The sequence below is a fragment of the Hyperolius riggenbachi genome, chromosome 2 (assembly GCF_040937935.1).
Source record: "Hyperolius riggenbachi isolate aHypRig1 chromosome 2, aHypRig1.pri, whole genome shotgun sequence".
NCBI classification, from domain to species: domain Eukaryota; kingdom Metazoa; phylum Chordata; class Amphibia; order Anura; family Hyperoliidae; genus Hyperolius; species Hyperolius riggenbachi.
The window spans coordinates 92,758,500-92,781,855 of record NC_090647.1 but is presented as its reverse complement, the minus strand read 5'-3'; the positions used below and the strand labels follow the sequence as shown (position 1 = coordinate 92,781,855).

The window sequence follows — 23,356 nt, the reverse complement described above, 5'->3', positions numbered from 1 at the left end:
GGATCACGTTGTGTGGCGTGCTTATCGCGCCGCACCGAAAAATGGGTGGGCCATGGACCAGAATATAGGTGTGGTAACGGGTGGAGACAAATTTACATGAACCTAGCAATGGTGGGACATTAGATTATGACAGTGGTGGCGAACCTTTTGGAGGCCGAGTGCCCAAATTGCAACCCAAAAGTCACTTATCTATCGCAAAGTGGCAACAGCAATTTAAACTAAATACTGTACAAACGTTTTAACTCATACATGAACATTATGGAAAATCCAAGTTGAAAATAAACTGTGAAGATAAACAATTTCATCCATCCTACTCCTGAAAAATGTATTAAATTTTTTAGAACCGCCCAGTTTTATTTTCTGTTTTAAAAAGCTAAAAAAGTAGGTTTAATGCTATTGTCTCATATGATAAGGATTCAGCTTTTCCCATAGTCTCGCAGTTAGCAATCATGTGACCCCCCAACAAGACAAATTCAGCAATCATGAGGCCCCCAACAAATCATGAGGCCCCCAACAAGACAAATTCAGCAATCATGAAGCCTCCAACAAATCATGAGGCCCCCAACAAGACAAATTCAGCAACCATGAGGCCTCCAACAAATCATGAGGCCCCCAACAAGACAAATTCAGCAATCTTGAGGCCCCCAACAAATCATAAGGGCTCCCAACAAGACAAATTCAGCAGTCATGAGGCACATAAATAGACAGCATTTCACATAAATAGGCAGAATGCCCCCTTAATATGGTAGCCCCCCAAGTTAGGTAGTGAGTGACAGGGACCCCCAGGTTAGCTAGTGGTGCCTCCAGTTAGGTAGTGAGTGACAGGGACCCCGATAGTGAGTGACAGGGAGCCCCTTTAGGTAGTGAGTGAGTGCCAGGGAGCCCCTTTAGGTAGTGAGTGAGTGCCAGGGAGCCCCTTTAGGCAGTGAGTGAGTGCCAGGGAGCTCCTTCAGGCAGTGAGTGAGTGCCAGGGAGCCCCTTCAGGCAGTGAGTGAGTGCCAGGGAGCCCCTTCAGGCAGTGAGTGAGTGCCAGGGAGCCCCTTTAGGCAGTGAGTGAGTGACAGGGAGCCCCTTTAGGCAGTGAGTGAGTGCCAGGGAGCCCCTTTAGGTAGTGAGTGAGTGCCAGGGAGCACCTTTAGGTAGTGAGTGAGTGCCAGGGAGCCCTATTAGGGAGTGAGTGAGTGACAGGGAGTCCCTTTAGGTAGTGAGTGAGTGACAGGGAGTCCCTTTAGGTAGTGAGTGAGTGACAGGGAGTCCCTTTAGGTAGTGAGTGAGTCACAGAGAGCCCCTTTAGGAAGTGAGTGAGTGACAGGGAGCCCCATTAGGCAGTGAGTGAGTGCCAGGGAGCCCCTTTAGGTAGTGAGTGAGTGCCAGGGAGCCCCTTTAGGTAGTGAGTGAGTGACAGGAAGCCCATTAGGTAGTGAGTGAGTGACAGGGAGCCGCCGCCGCTCCCCCCTCACCTCGCAGTCAGCAGACCTCAGGATCAGCGGCGACCCGACCAGTAGTACGAGCGGGCGCCAGACGCACCCGCTCTATATGCGGAAGTGATGTCACTTCCGCATATCAGTGCAGGCGCTGGGTCCTGGCGCCAGCACGATTGGTCGCCGCCTGATCGAGGTCTGAGTGACGAGGCGGCGGCTGGAGGGAGCTGCTGACAGAGGGGGTGAGCGGCACGCCTGGGGAAGAGATCCGTGGCACCCCAGGACAGATTGGGGGCACGTGCCCCCCAAAATAGGGCTAGCGACGCCCCTGTGTGCAGGTACTCTGCAGGAGAATGAGGCTATTCTTCCTCTATTACACATTCTTCATGCACAATCTGAACATCTATCAGGCCATAGGCAATGTGACTGTGGGTACATGTAAAGGGGCCCATACACCTAACGATTTTCCTGCCGATATACAGCCGTTTCGACCACAGTGATCGAAACGGCTGTGAAATCGCAGCGCACACCACTGACAGAACGATCGATTTCCGTCCAAAATCGATCGTTCCCGTCGATTCCCGTCGACCCATCCGTGCGGAAGATTGTTCTCGGTCGCCGGCGGGCCGGGAGTGCGTCGTTAGCGGCGTTCGAATGGCCGACGGCCGACGCAATACAGCGGTAATACATTACCTGCTCCAGCCGGCGTGAGTCCCCTGGTCTTCTTCTCCGCTTTGGGCTTCATGCTCCAGAGCTACACAGAACTTCCTGTCCCGGCAGGAAGTTTAAACAGTAGAGCGCCCTCTACTGTTTAAACTTCTCCTGGATAGGAAGTTCAGTAGCCGGAGCGGAGCAGAGCCGGAGCGGAGAAGAAGAGAGCAGAGAGGGACTTTCGCTGGCCTGAGCAGGTAATGTATGAGGGGGGGGGGCGGCAGCAGCGGCAGCTCCACAGATTGTGATCGGTTTCAGGCTGAAATCAATTCACAATCTGTTTGCAGTAAGGTGGCCATACTATCCCTCTCTGATCAGATTCGATAAGAGAGGGATCTATCTGTTGGTCGAATCTGATGGCAAATCGACCAGTGTATGGCCACCTTAATGCTGGATACACACCATGAGTTTCCGTGTCGAATGCGTCCGTCGATACGCGTCGATTCGATTATTTCCGAGCATTTCCGAACGTATTTCGATGATTTTTAGGTCGATTGCCATGTAAAGTATGGCAAATCGACCTAACGATCCATCGAAGCTTGAATCGGACATGTCGGAAATAATCGAATTGACGCGTATCGACGGCCGCATCGAACGCGGAAACGCATGGTGTGTATCAAGCATTAGAGTGATGGGCAGGTACTCTGCAGGAGAATGAGAGGATTCTTCCTCTATTACACTTTCTTCATGTACAATTTGAACCAGGTTTATGGGTGATAGACAACACCTCTGTGTTCAATGTGCACAACATTCTCAGTGGATTCCCTGCAGCTCTGTGGAGAGTGCATATGTAGAGTAAAGTACTACTGTGTAACAAAGTAAACCTGAGACAGATAAAAGTTTTACACATACCTGGGGCTTCCTCCAGCCCCCCTCAGGATAATCAGTCCCTCGCTGTCCTCCTACGCCGCCTGGATCTTCTGCTATGAGTCCAGGTACTTGAGCCAGTCTGGCGTAGTGCGCATGCACACACTCTGCCGCCGGAAGCGTACTACACCTGTGCAGCACTGTTGCGCAGGTGCAGAATGCTCCTGGCTGTAGGAGCGGCATGTGGCCCGACTGCACTGACTTGCTGAATTACCAGGACTCATAGCAGAAGATCCAGGTGGTGGTGGATGACAGCGAGGGACTGATTAGCCTGAAAGGGGCTGGAGGAAGCCCCAGGTATGTATAAAACTATTCTTTTTATCAGTCTCAGGTACCATTTAATTTGTAGTCACCAAGCCAAATGTTAATATATCTAATTATTTGATTTCATGAGCAAAGAGAGTGCATAAATTTGCATAAACCAGCATCGGCGCAGAATTATTTCCATCTCATTGACCATCTCTATTAGTGACACGGCTACACATCAGGCTTTATACTTACAGCATAGATGTTATTTAGTATATATAAGAGATTCCTGTGTACACATCATATAAACTGTACAGTCACAATCACATATGTATATCTGACTTTAAAAAATACGGGGACTGCTTTATTGAAGCAGCACAAGTAATTATTTTTGTTTGGTTTATTTCATTTTTGTGGGCTAAGCACAGCTATTACTGTATATATAATTTATGATGACTATTACCTGAGAAATCCTATTTTCTATTTTAATTACAGTTTAAATTCATTGAGAGTCGGAGTCTGTGCATTTTTTCCTGACCCTGACCCCAGGTACCCCAAAATTGTCCCGACTCCACAGCCCTGGTAATAAGTACTGTACTGCCATCAAAGTACACAACCATAGTTTGCCCTAAAAAAATCTAAACTTTACAGGGTTAAAAGTACAAGGGTCAATTAAGACAAGTCAATCAAGACTAAAGTTTGATTGCTTAGTTTTGTTCTCACAAGTTTAGTTTTCTGAGTTTGACATTCACTCTATACACTGCATAGAGGTTTCTTCTTTATGAATCATGGATGGTGGCTGTCACATCTGCTGAGGTTTTACTGTACATTAGTAGAATATTCTATGTTGCTTTAGGCTATTTCATCTGCTCAATGCCGTTGAGAGAAGAGTGATGGAAAAAGAGGCCAACCACCTGGAAAGGCAGCATGTCCATGATGTGTATGAGAAGATTGCTCCATACTTCAATGACAAACGCTACAAGGCCTGGCCAAGGGTACAGGAGTTCCTGCTGGCTCAGGAGGCGGGGAGTCTGGTGGCCGATGTTGGTGAGTGCTTTCATTCAAATACTTTTCCTTAAAGTGGACCTGAACCCTTGCTCAGGACAGAAGGAAAACAGAGAGAAATACACCCTGTATGTATTTAAAGCGGAATATAACCCTGCATTTCAACTTTGCTCTAAAACATTATTTACAGCATATTATATGCAAAAAGCATTTTTTTTTACTACACCAGCATTGGAAGGGTTAAACACAGACGTTTCAAGTTCCGTGGAGAGATATGCAGAAGTTCAGATTGTTACATTCTATGTATCTATTGATAAACAGTTACACACTCTTTGGCTGTCCTCCAAGCTCCTTCTCAGTGAGAGAGTGAGTCACATTCAACACTTAGATACATTTATGTAAACAAAATGTATCTTTTTCAGGTTCAGATGCGTCTGCAGAAATCTCAAGGAACTTTAAAGCCCTGTGTAACCCTTCCAATGCTGGTCTAGTAAAAAAAAAAATGCTGGTTGCATATAATATACTGTAAATAATGTTTTAGAGCAAAGTTGAAATGCAGGGTTATATTCCGCTTTAACTACTTTCAGACGACGCTAATTGAAATCTACGCCCTGTTTTGATGCTGATCTGGCTGGCGGGCGTAGATTTCAACTCACCGCTGCTGCACTAATCCGCCGTTTTCGGCGTTCCCACCGATCTTGCTGCTGTCTCCCCGCCGTCACCCGTCTCAGCTCACTTGCACTGCAAGTCTCTATGACTGCAGACCTCTGTGTGCGGGTCAGGAGCCGATTTCATTAGCTCCTGGCCGTGTCTATCAATGTAAGCAACTCCCATTGGCTTACATTGATAGACACGGTCAGGAGCCAATGAAAGTGGCTCCTGACCGGCTCACAGGAACTCTGCCTTCATAGCGACAGAGTGGGTGGCCCAGGTTCCCGACGATCAGCGATTCATCATAATTCTGTATTTCCTGTACCAGAGGTCTCTGGTGCTTAAAGAGAACCTGAACTGTAAATAAAAAGTCAAAGTAACAATACACAGGTCATATGTACCTCCTGTGTAGTCTACTCCCCAATCTCTTTCTCCTCTCCCGCACACTTTGTCCAGTGTGACCAATGGAATTCTGTCCTCCATTTTAAAAATGGCCATTGCCCCACAACAGCTTCCTGGTCAGCACACTATCACCCACTTGAGCCATAGGGAAACATGGACATAACCTTGCACATTCAGTTGTAACTGACAGCTGCTGATATATAACTGACAGCAACTGGTATATTTCAGTTCTGAGAAAATATTGTCAGAACTGGAAGGGATCATTGTAAGAAGAAAATGGTGAGCTTCTGAGAGGAACTGACGGTGAGGTTAGTACGTAATATTCATTGAAGCTACGTCATGTGTTTATTTTAATTAATTTTAATCGCTTTAGGTTCTATTTAAGAGGGCAGAGACCACTGGTACTTAAGTGGTTAACCACTTCAGGACCACAGTGCTAACCCCCCCTCCCCCCCTAAAGACCAGGCTATTTTCTTCAAAATAGGCCACTGCAGCTTTAAGGCCAAGCTGCAGGGCCGCACAACACAGCACACTATTGATTCCCCCCCCCCCCCCCCCACACACACACACCTTTTTCTCTCCACCAACAGAGCTCTCTGTTGGTGGGGTCTGATAGCCCCCCTAGTGTTTATTTTTTTTTTTATAAATATTTATGTCAGTATTTTCTTATTTTTTTACTGTTTATTTATTTTGAATTTTTTTTTCAAACCCCTCCCTCCCCTCAGCCAGCCAATCCTGGCGATCAGCTATTATAGGCTTCTGCCTATGAGAGCCGATCGCTCTCTAGTGTCCCAAGGGGACAACCGTGTCACACGGCTGTCCCCAGTACAGCGCTGCTGCAGATCACAGCGCTGTACCTAGTAAAAAGACAGCGGTTTCGCCATCTAACAGTCTCCCGAGCGGCAAAGCGGAGCTCCGCCTTCCAAGCATGAGATGTGTGTGCAGCCTACGCGATCTCCTGCAGTAGCCGGCCCCAGGACTTGATGCCAATTGGCGTTAGGCGGTCCTGTGGCTGCTGTCGCAGTCACGCCCATTGGCGTGAGGCGGTCTTAGGGTAGTTAAAGAGTTTAGCCTGTCTAATTCCCCCTCATCTGTGCTTAATCACCAGTGTAATTCGATCTCTCAGCTGTATCGTTGGCTGCCTTGGCAGAGCATCTAATTTAGAAATGCAAGATGTTAACCCTAAGTCAGCTTCCATAAAAGCAGGAAGTAGACACACTGCAGATTTATTGCAGGATTTCCGCTGTAACAAAGAAATGTATTTCTTTACAAGTTATTATGCTATTTCTTATATTTTAGAGCAAAGATTTTTAGAGGAAATTCTGCGTTCAGGTCCACTTTAAGTTACTAACCTCAGGTTGTTACGTGTATCAAGAAATGCACCTACGAATTGGTATAGCGGCCCTGTCCTTCTACACCAATCTACACAAGTGTTAACCATGCCTCTTTGGTTAATCAAAATGTATGCATTACATAAACATATCCCTGTAGGTATATGCTAGCGCACATACTTTTTTTTTAAAAAAAATACTTTTTATTTTATCCTAACTAGTAAATTTTATTTTTTCTTTCTTTTGGAGAAAAATGTATACAATGTTTTAATTTTTTTTTTTACATAAAAATTGAATAGTGTGTATGGAGGATTAGTTTTAATTTTTTTATTTACAAACAATATACTCAAAGAAAAGACATGCTGCAACCGATTAACAGGGCAGGCTGGTGTGATGGAAGAACATCTACTTTCATGTCACCTCCCAGGCAGAAGCCAGGACAGAGGTTAGGCCATAAGGCACAGGCTCAACACTCTTCACCCATAGGACACTGTTTCTACCCTGGATGGAAATTACTTATGTTTTCTAGCAGCACTAGTCACCCATGGTCTCTACTAGTCATTCTCAACTTTGTTAGCCCTCTTTGGATTTGGAGACAGTAACCTCTCAAAACCGCTGCCAGAACTTGTCACACCAACTTACGAGCCTTAAACTGTACCTGAGATTAACTAAGTACCAGCATTTATACTAACCTGGGGCTTCCTTCCAGTGCCCTGTAGGCTCTCTCGCATCCTCCCGGGCCACTACGTTCGTGGCTGGGAGCATTTTGCGCCTGCGCAGTTGCAAGACTTAACCAACTGCGTAGGCACAGAACGCTCCCGGCCATGGGAGTGCGGCCAGGGCCATGCATGTACAGTAGTCAGAAATTGCCAGAGCTGACTGCTGGAGAACGGAGAGGCCTGGGAGGATGGCAAGAGTGCTCACGGCCTACGGGGGCTGGAGGAATATAAATGCGGGGTACTTGGTATATCTCAGGTTTTCTTTAAATAGCCTTCTTTTAGCCCTGAGAGCCCCATGATTGGCTGAGCCACCTACTGAAAATAAGGTCCTTCAACAACACTAAGAGCTTCAAATATGGAAATTTAGCTATTCAGTACAGGTGGTGGCTATAAGCACCTCTTGTAGGCAAATTGAAGGTTATGCCATCCACAATATTTCCAACATATATAGCTGTTCTGCAGGGCCAGGGACTTCTTGTTCTTCTTTGAGAAAGTGGAGTTGCACCTTAAAGGATACAACTGACATGTGGCATAATGAGATAGACATGTGTATGTACAGTGCCTAGCACACAAATAACTATGCTGTGTTCCTTTTTTTCTTTCTCTGCCTGAAAGAGGTAAATATCAGGTATGTAAGTGGCTGACTCAGTCCTGACTCAGACAGGAAGTGACTACAGTGTGACCTTCACTGATAAGAAATTCCAACTATAAAACACTTTCCTAGAAGAAAATGGCTTCTGAGAGCAAGAAAGAGATAAAAAGGGGGGAATTCTTATCAGTGAGGGTCACACTGTAGTCACTTCCTGTCAGTCAGGACTGAGTCAGCCACTTACATACCTGATATTTACCTCTTTCAGGCAGAGAAAGAAAAAAAGGAACACAGCATAGTTATTTGTGTGCTAGGCACTTTACATACCCATGTCAATCTCATTATGCCACATGTCAGTTGTGGTATCCTTTAAGTTTACACACGCTCTGCTTGTCTGTCCAGCATGAAAGGAAGCAGCCTGCAGCTAGCTCCTGCTTCGGGTCATGTAACCAACTAGACCATTTCCTCATGTCCTGTTGCTTGCTCCTGCTTCAGGTCATGTGACAAACTAGACCATTTTCCTCTGCCAAAGCCTTGCTTCACACAAAAAAGGTAAATGGGCAAACTTGTAAGTTATAAAATTGAAACATGTAAATTCAGACCTGATTTCCAAATCCTAGAGATAACGGTCTTTCTCAGATTGCTTCGGTTAAAACAGTTGCCAGTTTTGTCATATGAACCAATTTTGTACCACATTAGCTAATACTGTGACAGGTGGTAAAATGGTCTACTTTAATGTAGTTATATGTGGAAGTGCAAATTATTCTTTGAATTATAGGTTTTTAATACCATTTTCTAATGTGTCTGCAATTTATCAGAAAGGTGTTTTTTTGTTTTTTTTAAATCAAAACTATACCAAGCCTTGCAACAGTAATTTGATCCCAATTTAACATAAACCAGTTGTTAACAGTTCCTGCTAATGGCTCATTTAAACACATCGCCTTTTTGATATTCCCCTTGTTGTAGAATCAGAAGTGTAAAATGAGTCAGGAGGTTGTAATTATTCAGGTGATACAAACAGCTGGTGTCACGAGATGTATAGCAGTCTGTATAACTGGTTTATGTAATTGCCTTTTTATATAAATAGTTCTCATCATAGAAGAACGTCATAATGGAAAGAGCTCTTTGTGTTAATAACATGGTGGATAAGTACAGGCTTACAGAAAAACTATGGAAAAGGTATACAGGTAGCCATAGACTACAAACTTTAGTCTGAAAGCATCTGCAGCCTGCCTGCCAGGGCTGGATTTAGGTCAAGGCCACCTAGGCCATGGCCTAGGGCACTACAGGAGCAAGGGCACCAAAGCAGCAGGCTCAACTGGTGGGGCAGGCTAATCATGGTGCAGCTTGCAAATGCTGCAATGCAGAGAGATAAGGTGAGCGCCTGACTGCGGTACTCTGCTGCTAGCCGCCTGTGCAGCAGCCATCTTGCTCTCTGTGCACATTCGCTTTGTTGGACTTGAGCAGCATTGGAGATGGAAATGAAGAGGAAGCTTCTGCACTGGAGATGAGTGGAGAAATGAGTGACACAGATGGCTGCTGCCTTCTGCAGTGTGAAGGTGAGCTGGCTACCTATACTGAAAGGGGGTGGGAAAAATAGGGTCTAAGGGAGTCATCTGGCTACCTATACTGGAGGGAAAGGGGGAAGGGATCATCAGGCTACCTATACTAGAGGGAAGGTGGGGAGGGGTCATCTCTCTACCTATACTGAAGGGGGGTGCTGGTGACAGTGGCCTTGGGCGGTAAAGAGTACAAATCCGGCCCTGCTGCCTGCCAGTATACAAAATTGTATACTAGCAGCAAGAAAAGCTATCTTCAATAGGTGGATTTATACAACAGCACCCACAGTCTGGGATGTCACAGAGGAACTAAAGCACATTATCCATTTGGAGCATCTACTGTAGATGCCACAATCAATAAAGACAAAAAAACAAAGAGATTTTTCTCTAGATGGAATCTTGTACACTTTTTCTGCAAACGAGCTGAAAAAACGGATGACTTTTTTCAAATATTCTTCCTGGTACCTCAAGGGACAGATTTCTGGTACTTTAGGCAGACAACAAGTCCTATAGAACTCAATACAAACTAAACAGGATTCTACAAGAATTATCCTGGGACTCCCTGGTGTAAAATAGAGAGTTGGGGATAGGGTGGGAAGGGGACATTGACGTTGTATGTTAAAGTGAACATCCGGACTAAAAATCGACTCAGCAGCACTGAAAAGGCTTTGTGTTTCTTTAACAGTTTCACAGCATCAGAACTTTGTTTCTCTTATACAAGACTCATTTTTAGCTGCACAGAAGAAAACTGCCCGGGCTTTTTTCCCCTGATGCTGTGCAAAGCATGATGGGATTTCTGATTTTGCTCTTTCTGCTGTTTTGGTGCAATTTTTTTTTTTACATTTTGAATTTGACATTTGAAGCCTAGCGTGTGCAGCTGGGAGGGGTAATCAGGACACAGGATAGTTGGAACTGTGTCTCCTGCTCCTTGTCACCTCCTTTCAACCAAAAAGATGGCTGCCCCCATGACAAAGATGGCAGCCCCCATGAATCACAAACATTTGCCTGTTCTTTTAAAACAGGGTGGGTAACAGATTATATTACCTATCTATTCTAATTAACATAACTAATGTAACTTGATGACAGTATGTTTGTTTAGGCCGAAGTTCCCCTTTAAGCTATGTAAGTTTTCACCTTTCGGATGTATGCTAATGATTTAAAACTAAAAATAAAATGTTAAAAAAATAAAAATTGTACTGCTTTCAGACCCTAAAATCAGAAGGAATCATGCCGCCAGGGAGGTTAATACTGAGGAATGGTACCTCTGGCTAGCTAATGCTAAGGGACACCGGTAGCCAACTATCACGGACAAGGGAAGGAAGTGGGTCCAGGCAGCACATTTACGGTGCAGTTCGGAGGGTGTTTGTAGGTTTATGGAGGGCAAAGTGTAGGGTGGCAGAACATCTGTGCCTATAGGCTTCTGTAATGTAAATCTTGGCCTGCCTACAACTTGTACCAGTTTCCCATTCCCTGCTGTCGAAAAACATCCTCACAGCCCGATGCTGCCACCAACATGTTTCAGGTAGAAAGCCAATACCAATAGGTAGAAAGTGAATACTTTTGCAAGGCTCTGTATATCAGTGCTGTTGCTCTCAGCTGTCATTGGCATGCATTTCTTTAATTCATAAATAGGTAGAAAAAACAAAGGTTTTACAGAAACTTTTTTTTTGCTACTTAATTCAGAAGTGAAACTCCCTGCATTCTTGTTTTTTCATGTTATTCTAGGCTGTGGCAATGGGAAATACCTGCATATCAATAGCCAGACCTTTAACATAGGGTGTGACTATTGCACACCGCTGGCAGAGGCTGCAAGAAATCGGGGCTATGAGGTCATGGTGTGTGATGGACTTCAGCTCCCTTACCGAGATGGATGTTTCGATGCTGTTGTCTCCATAGCTGGTAAGTTAATGGACTTGCCATGTGTCTCCTCACTATCAAATGAAATGAAATTGTACTTACCCTAAATAACACTCACTCAGAGATGGTCAATGAGATGCTGTCATGCTGATATTTCTGCCTTGCATGTAAGTTTATTGAAAACTGCATGCAGCTTGGAATTGGCCAGTAAAAAGCCATAGGTAGAGAAACTGATTGGACCAATTCCAAGATGCAAGGTGGCATGATTTGCATCTCATTGACCATCTCTACTCCTTCTGAAGCAATGGGAGCAGCTACTTTCTAAAGATGCTCATACACCTATCGACTTGGTGGCTGATCGACCATGCGGTTCGATAATTATCGAATCGGATGAAAAATCGGTGCAGCCAAGTGCATGCCCAATAGACGATGCAACCTTAGGCCAAGCATGTAGATTGTACATGCTGCAAGATATCGGGATGTCGTGGTCGATGGGGTGCGTGACGGTAATGGCAAGCTATATCGGAATAAGCAACGAACACAACGAAACCCCCAACGCTTTCCCCCCTGATGTTCAATGTGCCCAGCACACTATAAGTTACCTGTCTGTGTCTACCGCTGGCTCGGTCCATACACGCGCCCCACATATTTGCCAGCGTGTGTGTGGGCGCGTGTGTGACGTCATGCATGTGCCCACGTTACTCTGGCAACCATGTGGGGTTGGACGGAGGAAAGAGCCCGGATCCAGCGGCGGACACAGACAGGTAATGTATAGTGCACTGCGTACCGGGATAGCATATTGAACATTAGGGGGAGAGCTTTGGGCCAGCGAGGCAGCGAATAGGGCATCACAGGGCCGATTCTGGATCGATCCTTTTTTTTTTTTTTTGTGTGTGTGCATAAAATTGATAGGTAATTAGCGTGTGGTGTATGGGCAGCTGACAGATCTCTTTCCTGCTCAGATTAAGTTGGAAAGAGATTTTTTACTTGATGTATGGCTACCTTTACTCGTACTGGTCCCATAACAGTTGTATTGATCAAAATAGAACTATGTAAGGGCTAGGACACACCAAAAGCGCTTTTAAATGCTTGGCTACAGTAAGCCCATGAAGCTACTGTAACCCTATGAGGGTGTTACAACAGCAGCTTTGTTGGTTTTTTTTTAAATCCCCAAACTTGCTACATGTAGCTTTTTTTTTTTTTTAGGGATTCAGCTTGAGTGAAAGTGCAAAAACACACATTCATGCAAAAATCACCCTGATAATCACCAGCTAGCGATTGTGATTTTTGGTGTGAACTGAGCCTAAGTTTGTGTATACAGTCTCCATCCTCTTCATATGGCAGTTATGTTTACAATTGAAGTGGCCACTTACTGTCCATTTCCAGAACAATCGACTGGCTGATCCGATAAATGCAATTGGTTGGAAATAATCGATCAGGTCCACTAACAGGAATTGAACACATACCATTTTTTAGATTGATTCCATTGATCGGATTAATGGACCCATTAGTGAACCCGATCGATCGATTTTGAGTTATCACATTTATTGGTTCAGCCGGTTGGTTGTTCAGGAAATTGGACCATTAGTGGCCATCTTTAGACATGATACATTCCAAGAGGTGTAGCTCAGGGTGACCCAGGACCACTTGGAAAGTATAGGGGACTATTGGAGACTGAAAAGCCATCATACTTAAAAGCAATGCTCAGTATAATTTGCCTTCTAAAAACAGAAGGTATTTCAGCTTTTAGTGAGCAACTCTGGTTTCCCACAATGCACTACTCCTTAATATGCAAATGATCTCTTTATGCCCCTGAAGCCAGGCTTACATCCATACCACTGGTGGTGTATAGCAAGCCTATAGCTTCTAAATTTTACTGAGCCACATCAACACAACATGCAGACAACCTGTTTCGGACTGTTGGTCCTCATCGGTTCATATTCAGTATTGATGCATAGTGGGATCCACAGTTGCTCACTTAACCACTTCCGGATTCTCGGAGCGTATATACACGCCCCTGAATCCTGAAGTGTATTCCATGGAAACGGCCGTTCCATGTCAGTTCCCGGAGGGTGTCTCCGTGAACACCCTGCGAGCCGATCGGCGGCTCGCAGGGTAAATGTAAACACACGAGGAAGACCTTCCCCGGTGTTTACATGTATACGGCGCTGCTGCGCAGCAGCGCCGTAGAGGAGATCGGTGATCCCCGGCCTCTGATTGGCCGGGGATCACCGGCATCTGATAGGCTAAAGCCTATCCCATCAGGCGCAGGACGGAAATCCGTCCTGCGCCGCTCACAGGGGGAGGGAGAGGGAGGGAAGGGGAAGGAGGCCAGGAAGCTCTGCGGAGGGGGGCTTTGAAGAGCCCCCCCGCAAGCGCAAGCAGCCGGCGGCGATCAGACCCCCCCAGCAGGACATCCCCCTAGTGGGGAAAAAAGGGGGGAAGTCTGATCGGCCTGGTTGCAACCTGATCTGTGCTGTAGGCTGGAGAGCCCACGCAGCACAGATCAGCACAAAATAGCGTGGTAGGGAAGTGGTTAAAGCTGAATTATCACAAATACCTTCTGGTTTAAGTAAGCAATTTACACAAGGACTTGCTCTGACCTGCTAATTCAAAAGCAATGGAAAAAGTAGTGCTGGGGTCAGACTTAAAGGGAACCTAAACTGAGAAGGATATGGACTTTTCCTTTTAAAATAATACCAGTTGCCTGACTCTCCTGCTGATCCTGTGTTTCTAGTACTATTAGCCATAGCCCCTTATCAAGCATGTAGGTCAGGTGCTCTGACCGAAGTCAGACTGGATTAGCTGCATGCTTGTTTCAGGTGTAAGATTCCAAATACTACTGCAGCAATTAGATAAGCAGGACTGACAAGCAACTGGTATTGTTTAAAAGGAAACATACCTCTCAGTTTAGGTTCCCTTTAACACAGTAATGTTTTAGATTTTGGAAAAAGTTGCAGTCTACAACGATTACATGACATAGGATACTATTGTTTTTTGGCCACACTGAAAGCTCTTGTCTCAGTTTTGTTAACTTCCAAGATAACCTGTTTGATAAGAATATATACAATATAACAGATATTGTCAAAGTAGTCCAAGAGCACTGACATCCAGGGCAACTTAACATTCATATATCGACTTTACTCAGAAAGATTATGCTATGCCTCATCCCCTCCTATGCCTTATTAACCAATCATGAGTGCCTTAAGTGGTGTACACACTATGCAATTTTCACTTCAAATTCGAATCAAGCGATTGATCAGATCAATATTCAGATCTGACATCCATCGACTATAGAACAAAGCTAGCCTATACACTTATGCAATTTTTCCAAATTCCGATCACATTTTTGATAATTTTCTGGATATCGATCGAAAATGGTTCAAAAGGACAAACACACGGAACCATAGCCTGTATGACGATCAATATAGCCAGAAACAAACAATATTTTGTAACCTGTCTGATCTTCTTTTGAATGAGATTGAGATGAATTGGTTTCTGGCAATCAATAGGCTTTACAATGTTTTTCCCAATCTGACCTTTTTTTTCGATCGGAAGTAGAATGTAAAGTAAAAATTGCATGTCGTGTACCCACCATAACTGTACATGAACTCAGGACATATGATGAGGCGGGGGATACAGCTCTCTTAGTATCCTTAATATCTGATTGGTTAGTTTGAAGGAAAAAAATGTTTTTAATTTTCTCATGAAAAATATTTTTTTCCTTCACTGTAGGCAGCAGCTCCTATATAAAAAAGGGGGGTATATGGGCAGTTCTTAAATTCATGAACATAACAAGACTAGTCTTAATCATCTGCATCATATCATGAAGTATTAAAGTGGACCTGAATTATTGCAGAGGAGAGGAGAAGACAGAGAAATCAACCCTGTGTGTTTGTAGAGAAAAGCCTATCCAATTCTCCCTTCTCAGCAAGTTATGAGCTAGTGTAATTTGAGCTGTCAGCCAAATTCTGAGCTAATATGTAAACACCAGAGGTTAACCCTTTCTGTGCTCCAAGCAAACCAGGAAGTAACCACTCTGCAGAATCTTAGTAGGAGTTCTAAAATCTGTAACAAGGAATTTTTTAAAGGTTATTATGCTGTTGCTTATCTTTAAAAGCAGAGAGGAAGTTCTGAGTTCAGTTCCACTTTAACTGTTCTCTGCAAAAATCCAAGGTTACTGGAACTGAAACTGTAATCCGTGCCTTATTAGAAGTTCACACTGGCAGATATTACTGATGTCTGGGCCTCTAGCCAGGAGAGGATGAGAATTATTCATAGATATAAATTATGTACTCGTCTTGAAAAAAAAAATGTTCCACCTGAAACTTCTGTTCTGTGTGTAAATCAAAAAATGTAAGAGAAAGAAAATCGATAGGTCAAAAGTCACTGAAGAGTTCCTGACCTGCATTAAATAAGTCTGCTTGGATGTTACACATGTTGGCAGCATCCAATGATTATCTTTTAATGATGTAACTTGCTGTATTTTTTTTTTTATTTATTTGAATATCAGCACCTTCATTTTGTCACATGGCATTAGTACAGTCCACCCTCTACTGAAACCACAAGTTAACCTTTCCATACTACACAAGATAGGACTCATCAAAAAGGAATAACCAAGCAGCTCATGATGACCTAGAACCACCAGGAACGTATAAAGGGTTAAAAGAGACCAAAAAAACCCCCCTCTATTGAAAAGCATAGCTAAATGTAATTTTGCCTTCTTAACCTGTTACCTCAAAATGGACATTTTTTTTTTAATACATCCAGTTTCAGCGCTGCTAATTCAAACAGGATCTACCAGTACGTCTTGTCAATCAGTTGACGGTGGGACTAAGGCCACATACACACATCAGACCATAGTCTTTTGAAAATGAAAGATCACAGACCAATTTTACCCCCTTCCATGTAGTATGAGAGCCATACTCTACACAGTCTTTTCTATGGAGCTGAACTCCACATCAGAAAAAAATCTTTGCTAGATGCTGCACACACAGATGCTGTACAGACACAAAAGATCAGTATCTGCAAAAGATCTGTTCCTGCCAAAAATCCATTCCTGCAAACTGCAATGATAGTCTATGAGATCTGCAGATCATCATACACACATGATTTAACTGACATTCATCTGCAGATCAGATCCATCAGGATGGATTTTCAGATCTGCAGATGATTGCTTGATCTGCAGATGAATGTCAGTTAAACAAGGTGTGTATGATGATCTGCAGATCTCATAGACTATCATTGCAATTTGCAGGAATGGATTTTTGGCAGGAACAGATCTTTTGCAGATACTGATCTTTTGTGTCTGTACAGCATCTGTGTGTGCAGCATTTTGCAAAGATTTTTTTCTTATGTGGAGTTCAGCTCCATAGAAAAGACTGTGTAGAGTATGGCTCTCATACTACACGAAGGGTGGTAAGATTGGTCTGTGATCTTTCATTTTCCAAAGACTATAGTCTGATGTGTGTATGTGGCCTTACACTCAGGAGATTGGTGAACAGGAACATGTTCCCTGAGCCAATCAAAGTGCCTGTCTATGAATGAACATGACTCCATAGTGAAAGTAAAAAGTGCTGTAAAAAAAAAAAATGGAACACTTCCTGACAACCCAGGATAGTGTGTAGCACCCTCTTGTGGCCAAAAAGTAAAATTAAAATACATAAAAAATAAATGTAATATAGTTACTAACCCCCTTCTATCTCCCTCCCCATAGTTACCAAAATAAAAAGCTACAGCATAATAAAAATACATAGTTACGTTAGGGACTCAACTTTTTTTTAATATGTACACCGTGAGGGTGTGTTACTGTTATTTTAGCAAATAAGGGCTTGTAATTATTGATAGGATACAAATTTACTGGCAACATACCGGTAATTTAAATGTTATTATAGTTGGGACAAATGAGCAAATAAACTGTGTGGGGTTTATCTACAGTAGCATAATTCATTTTAAAACTAAAGGGGATGAAATTGGAGAAAGCGTGTTTTTTTTATTTTTTCCTTGTTTTTCCCCATAGAATAGAATAGTATAAAAACAAAGAATATCCCCAAAAAGATGACTGTGTGCAAAAAAAAAAAAAAAAAAAAAAAAAAGCAGTAAATCATTTAGGTATGACAAGTTATGGCCAAATGAATGGGAGTAGCGCTGACAGGTGAAAATATCTCTTGGTGGTAAGGGTAACATAGCATGTGGGATTAAGTGGTTAAAACAAGGGGTATTTGTAATAATTCAGCTTTAAAGGACTTCCGAGGCCAAATGTTCCCCCAAAACATAAAAAAGTTAGATACCTGTATAACTTTGGTGGACACGGAGGACACCGTCCGCTCCCTTCATGCCGTTCCGCCGGGTTCCCACCTCTCAATATACCCCCGAATGGCTCCCGACCCCACGGCCAGGCTCGGGCTCTGCTGCCTGTATAAAGATGGGCGCTGGCTGCGGCTGTTTCCTGTTGCGTGGATCGGGGGGTTGGCCCTAGTGCTGCGCAGCCGCAGTAGCGGCCATGCGGAGTGCGCAGCCGCGGCCAGGGCCAGCGGCCATCTTTATAAAGGCAGCAGAGCCCGACCCTGGCCGTGGGGTCGGGAGCCATTCGGGGGGATATTGAGAGGCGGGGACCCGGCGGGACGGCACGGTATCTAACTTTTTTTATGTTTTGGGGGAACATTTGGCCTCGGAAGTCCTTTAAGAGGGCAACCTTGGTTTTCCATGATAAAACAGACTGTATGTACAGGTCCTTCTCAAAAAATTTGCAAATTGTGATAAAGTTCATTATTTTCTGTAGTGTACTGATAAACATTAGACTTTCATATATTTTAGATTCATTACACACAACTGAAGTAGTTCAAAGCCTTTTATTGTTTTAATATTGATGATTTTGGCATACAGCTCATGAAAACCCAAAATTCCTATCTCAAAAAAGGCGCTTCTGCCGCTGTTTCTGGTTCAAAAGTGGCTTGACTGGGAAATGCGGCACCCCCATTTCCTGCACACGCCTGTACACGGTGGCTCTGGATGTTTCTACTCCAGACTCAGTCCACTGTTTCCACAGGTCCCCCAAGGTCTGGAATCGGTCATTCTCCACAATCTTCCTCAGGAACTTTATCACAATATGCTAATTTTTTGAGAAGGACCTGTATATTGAAATTATAAGGCTTTGTAATAATAACTAAAACAAAACCCAGTGGTTGCTGATACTTGCTAGATACACATCGCCTAGTGCGAGTGTCTTGAGGAGCCTGACTCTGTTCTCCTTAAAGAGTAACTGTTAGCCCCCAAAGTGAAATTTAAATCTCTACAGCAATGTTTTATTTAGTATTAAAGTGATCCAAAAAGCCAATGCAGAACTTAAAAATCAATATAATTTTGTTACTGTGTAGCCTTTGCCCAAGCTAATGACGCAAAGCCGCATATCTGATACTGATGAGCATGCAGAGCATGCCTATGTCTGCCCGACCCCCCTCTCTCCCCTCTCCCCCCCAGGACCAGGTGCCGATCTATTCGCACCACAAACAGCTGACCGCTCTGACAGGGAGAGAGAGCGGCAGCACTTCCAGCGCAGCCACGGCAGAGCAGCCGCCACCGTGCATCTCTCTCACATGTCTCACATGTGACTCGGTGGCGGCTGCTCTGCCGTGGCTGCGCTGGAAGTGCTGCCGCTCTCTCTCCCTGTCAGAGCGGTCAGCTGTTTGTGGTGCGAATAGATCGGCACCTGGTCCTGGGGGGGAGAGGGGAGAGAGGGGGGTCGGGCAGACATAGGCATGCTCTGCATGCTCATCAGTATCAGATATGCGGCTTTGCGTCATTAGCTTGGGCAAAAGGCTACATAGTAACAAAATTATATTGATTTTTAAGTTCTGCATTGGCTTTTTGGATCACTTTAATACTAAATAAAACATTGCTGTAGAGATTTAAAGGGGTTCTTTCGCGAAAAAAGTAGGCAGTTTAAAAATGTGACAGATGACAGGTTTTGGGCCAGTCCATCTTTTTAAGGGGGATTCTCAGGGCTTTCTTTGTTTTCAACAGCATTTCCTGAACAACAGTTGCAAAATCTAACTGACATAATAGTGTGCAAGTGATTAGGGAGGCCGGCTGGTATCTTGCTATTTTGGCAGTTAAACTGCTGTTCAGGAAATGCTGTTGAAAACAAAGAAAGCCCTGAGAATCCCCCTTAAAAAGATGAACTGGCCCAAAACCTGTCATCTGTCACATTTTTTAACTGCCTACTTTTTTCGCGAAAGAACCCCTTTAAATTTCACTTTGGGGGCTAACAGTTACTCTTTAAAGAAAACCTGAACTAAAAATTAAAAGTCAAAATAAACATACTCAACTCATACTTGCCTCCCGTGTAGTCTGCTCCTCAATCTCTTTCTCCTCTCCTATGTCCTGTTTATCCTCTGATCAAGGGAATTTTCCATCCGCCATTTTGAAAATGGCCATTACCCCATAACAGCTGTCAGGTCAGCACTGTTAAACTGTAACATCGCCCACTTGAGCCATAGGGAAACATAGACATTAACTGGCACATCAGTTCATTGTTTTCTCAGCTATAACTGACAGCAACTGATTATATGCGGCGCACGGCCATGGGAGTTTTTTTTTATGTAGCTAGCCTACAGCCTGGTGGTGATTGGCTGGCGGTAATTGGTCAGGCTGCACAAGGGGTCTGCCGGGGGGCCTCTTTCGCGGCGGATTGGCGGCGAGCGGAAAAACACGCAGCTAGCAAAGTGCTAGCTGCATGTTTAAAAAAAAAAATTATTCATATCGGCCCACCAGGGCCCAAGCAATCCACCGCGGCGTTACTGGACGAGCTGAGCTCGTCCGTAATGCCCAGGTGGTATTTAATACCTTGACAAAGCTGTGTTTTGTTTTTTTATTGCCGATTACAGTACATGGTTATGTTCTGTATTGTGTAATATTAGTTTAGTTTCAGATTTGGGTTTTACAAATATAAAAACTGTAGATAACTTTTTTTTTTCGTACCTTTTAGTGATTCATCATTTTTCAACGAAGCAGCGGCGTGTGCAGGCCATTAGAGAGATGGCTCGGATTCTGAGAGCTGGTGGCCAGATGATGATTTATGTATGGGCAATGGAGCAGAAAAGAAGGAAATTTGAGAAGCAGGACTTGCTTATACCATGGAACATGGAGCAAACGCAGCAAAATCCTTTAGAAAAAAGGAACGACATGATGGAACCAGTTATCCAGAACCTCCAATCGATCGATCCCTTGATGAAAGTACACAGAACTGTGCCAACAAAGAATACCACCAAAAGGCCTTTGTCAATCGATGGGATGACCGGACCGGGGAAAAGCAGACTTCATCCATCAAAGTTTTTAACACAGTCTCTAGATTCTGGATTGGACAAAAACAGTAAGTGTGTGAGCAGTGACCACACACATGGAAGTATCCTAAATAAAATGTTTGAGTACTGTATGGAGCTAACAAACCTTGCTAACAGATATCCAAGCAGACTTTCCAGATCTGCCCATGTCCTTAAGCAAATCAGTGACTTCCTACCAAAATACATGCAGAGCATGGAAAATAATACTGACTCTGTATCAGAATTGTTGTCATTACCACTTGCCAAAAGGTGTTACCAGACCAATGAAGGACATGAGCGAGAAATACTCAAAGATCTCAGTAAAGCTCCATTACCAGATCTAAAATCTAACCACAAAGGACCATGTGATGCAACGCCCAGTTTTACCTCCACCGGTGATTATGACAATGGTGCACAGCACCAACAGATTTCTCCGAACAAAAATTCAGGCTGCCTTCGATATTATCACATATTTAAGCAGGGGGAACTTGATGACCTCATTAAACAATGTATTCCTGAGCTTTGTGTTGTAAGGACATTTTATGACCATTCTAATTGGTGTGTTGTTGCAGAAAAAAAAAATCAGCTAATCAGCTTTTGAAGATTTAGTAAGTTTTTCCTCCAGCATCCATGGACACTACATAAACGTTTTCATTATACAAAAATGTGTTGCGGGCACAAAAACTCCAAAAAAGCTGGAACATGCACTGTGTAAACCCATCGGCTCAAATTCTCAAGATTCTCTGTAAGCTTGCACGTTTACAGATCTGACCACGAAGAAGTGTGGCAAGATGCCCTGGATTCCCTTTATGGCGATGGATTCAACTACAAACACTTTTTTTATATTGTACTTTTGTTTTTATCTTAAAAACACATGGAGAATCTTACTTTTTTACCTATCTGATCAGGATGAGTATATCTCTGGCAGACAACTTTTATTCTGTAATGCTATAATGCTGTAATGCTATTACTTTTAAGTTAATAATGGAGTAGACTGGAGTAGGCCTACAGATCTAGCCTTTCCCTCCAATCATGTCTGATTTCACAGTCGGGTTTCCCAGTGGGTCTTTGAAGTCAAATAAAAGTTCATTGGTAGACTCAACTCATTGATTAGAGTTTATACAATGGAAGTACAGTAGAGCTTTTTATTCTTGGGTTACTAGATATTGCAGAATTGGTGATAAGGTTCCATAGCATAGTCTTAAATGAAACCTGAGGTGAATGTAGCACAAGCATTTACACTTATCACATGGAGCTTCCTCTAGCCCCCTGTACGCTGTGGGCTCCCTCACCGTCCTCCGGTGCCACTCAGTTTGTCCATAGTCAGCACTGGTCGATGCGGACTACTGCACATGTCCAACCTTACCCATGCGCGTCCTTGACTACACTCCCGTCGCCTGGAGCGTTCTGCATCTGTGCAGTTAGTCTTAGCAAACTGCACATGCTCAGAATGCTCCCAGTAATGTCACACAGCCAGGCCCATGCATGTGCAGTGGAGTGGGACTGAGCCAGTCTGGAATACAGTGGGAGAATGGAGCGGCCCAGAAAGATGGTGAGGGAGCCCACAGCCTACAAGGGGCTGGGGGAAGACCCAGGTAAGTACAAATGCTTGTGCTACAATTATCTCAGGTTCACTTTAAGCCATGTACACACGGCAGATCTTCAGATCTCTGTCACCCAAGGGATCTTGCCAGTTGGTAGACCATTGGCAACACTGTACAGGCGCGTCATCAGCCCTCAGGCTGGGGACCTAACTCTGTTGGTATGCAGGAAAGGCGGAGAGAGAACGAGCAGCTTGTGACGGAGATTTCTGTGGGTAGGTAAAGGGGAGAACAATGTGCTCAGGCGTCAAGGATTGGTACAAATCCTGCATCCATGATCTTTGGCAGACATTGTGCGGCTGCTGTATATGCGCTGGTCTGACTCCAGATTCTCGGCCATGGCGGTAGTTATTGGTCACCACGCCCGAGTTTAGACCAGCGTGTGTAGGTAGCTTTACTAGTAGATTGTAGAATAGCGATCCACTTTATTTTCATACTTCTCCTTCAAGTATTACACAAGAAAAAGCACTAAATTTACCCTCCCCACACACTTTTGCAGCAGTATTTCTAAACTAAATCCCTTTTTTTTAATCCAGGAAAAAAAAAAAAAAAAGTACTTTTATCGTTTAGCACAATAAAAGGAAAAGTTTAACTGTTGACCAACCTATACTAGTTTTATATTTTACTATATAGTTTTTTTATGTAATAAAACTTTTTTTTAATCAAATTCCACGTTAATGTTTGTAATGATTTATGTCGGGCACATTCCACAATTAATAAACAAGATCAGTGAAGACTAAAATAAACTTATAGAAGCATTAATTTGAGGTGGGGGAAGTGGTGCAAACCACGGGGCTCCTGGGTGCTCAGATCAATGTTAACTGGACAAACAATCGTTCAATAAGGTAAATGATCGACACTCCAATCAATATATCATCTTTATTGCTCCATAGTAAAATCATCCAACATTGAGACAACAATGTCTCTTTTTCAAGGAACTAAATGTCAAAGTAAATGGGCACACAGGGAGAAAGTTAGATGTGCTCTCCTGGGTGTCTGCAGCCAGACATAAAGATGATATATTGGCGTGCTGACTATTTACCTTATTGTAGTAGCATTCTCACATTATCTGCAAAC

The 23,356-nt window shown here is 43.8% G+C and overlaps 1 protein-coding gene and 1 long non-coding RNA gene across 3 annotated transcripts in view; one reads left to right on the top strand and one right to left on the bottom strand.

Annotated features, from left to right (window-relative positions):
- Positions 1–8,584, bottom strand: part of LOC137543968 (uncharacterized) — a 72,275-nt gene extending 63,691 nt beyond the window's left edge. For both annotated transcript variants that reach the window (XR_011025680.1, XR_011025679.1), the window contains exon 1: positions 8,545–8,584. This is a non-coding gene — a long non-coding RNA (uncharacterized lncRNA). The remainder of the gene's footprint in view (positions 1–8,544) is intronic.
- Positions 1–22,829, top strand: part of LOC137543967 (probable tRNA methyltransferase 9B) — a 33,948-nt gene extending 11,119 nt beyond the window's left edge. Inside the window, exons 2-4 of the mRNA XM_068265025.1 lie at positions 4,102–4,292; positions 11,227–11,400; positions 20,345–22,829. Of these exons, the coding sequence (XP_068121126.1) occupies positions 4,139–4,292; positions 11,227–11,400; positions 20,345–21,279 (1,263 nt within the window). The 5' untranslated portion in view covers positions 4,102–4,138 and the 3' untranslated portion in view covers positions 21,280–22,829. The remainder of the gene's footprint in view (positions 1–4,101; positions 4,293–11,226; positions 11,401–20,344) is intronic.
- The last annotated feature ends 527 nt before the right edge of the window (positions 22,830–23,356 follow it).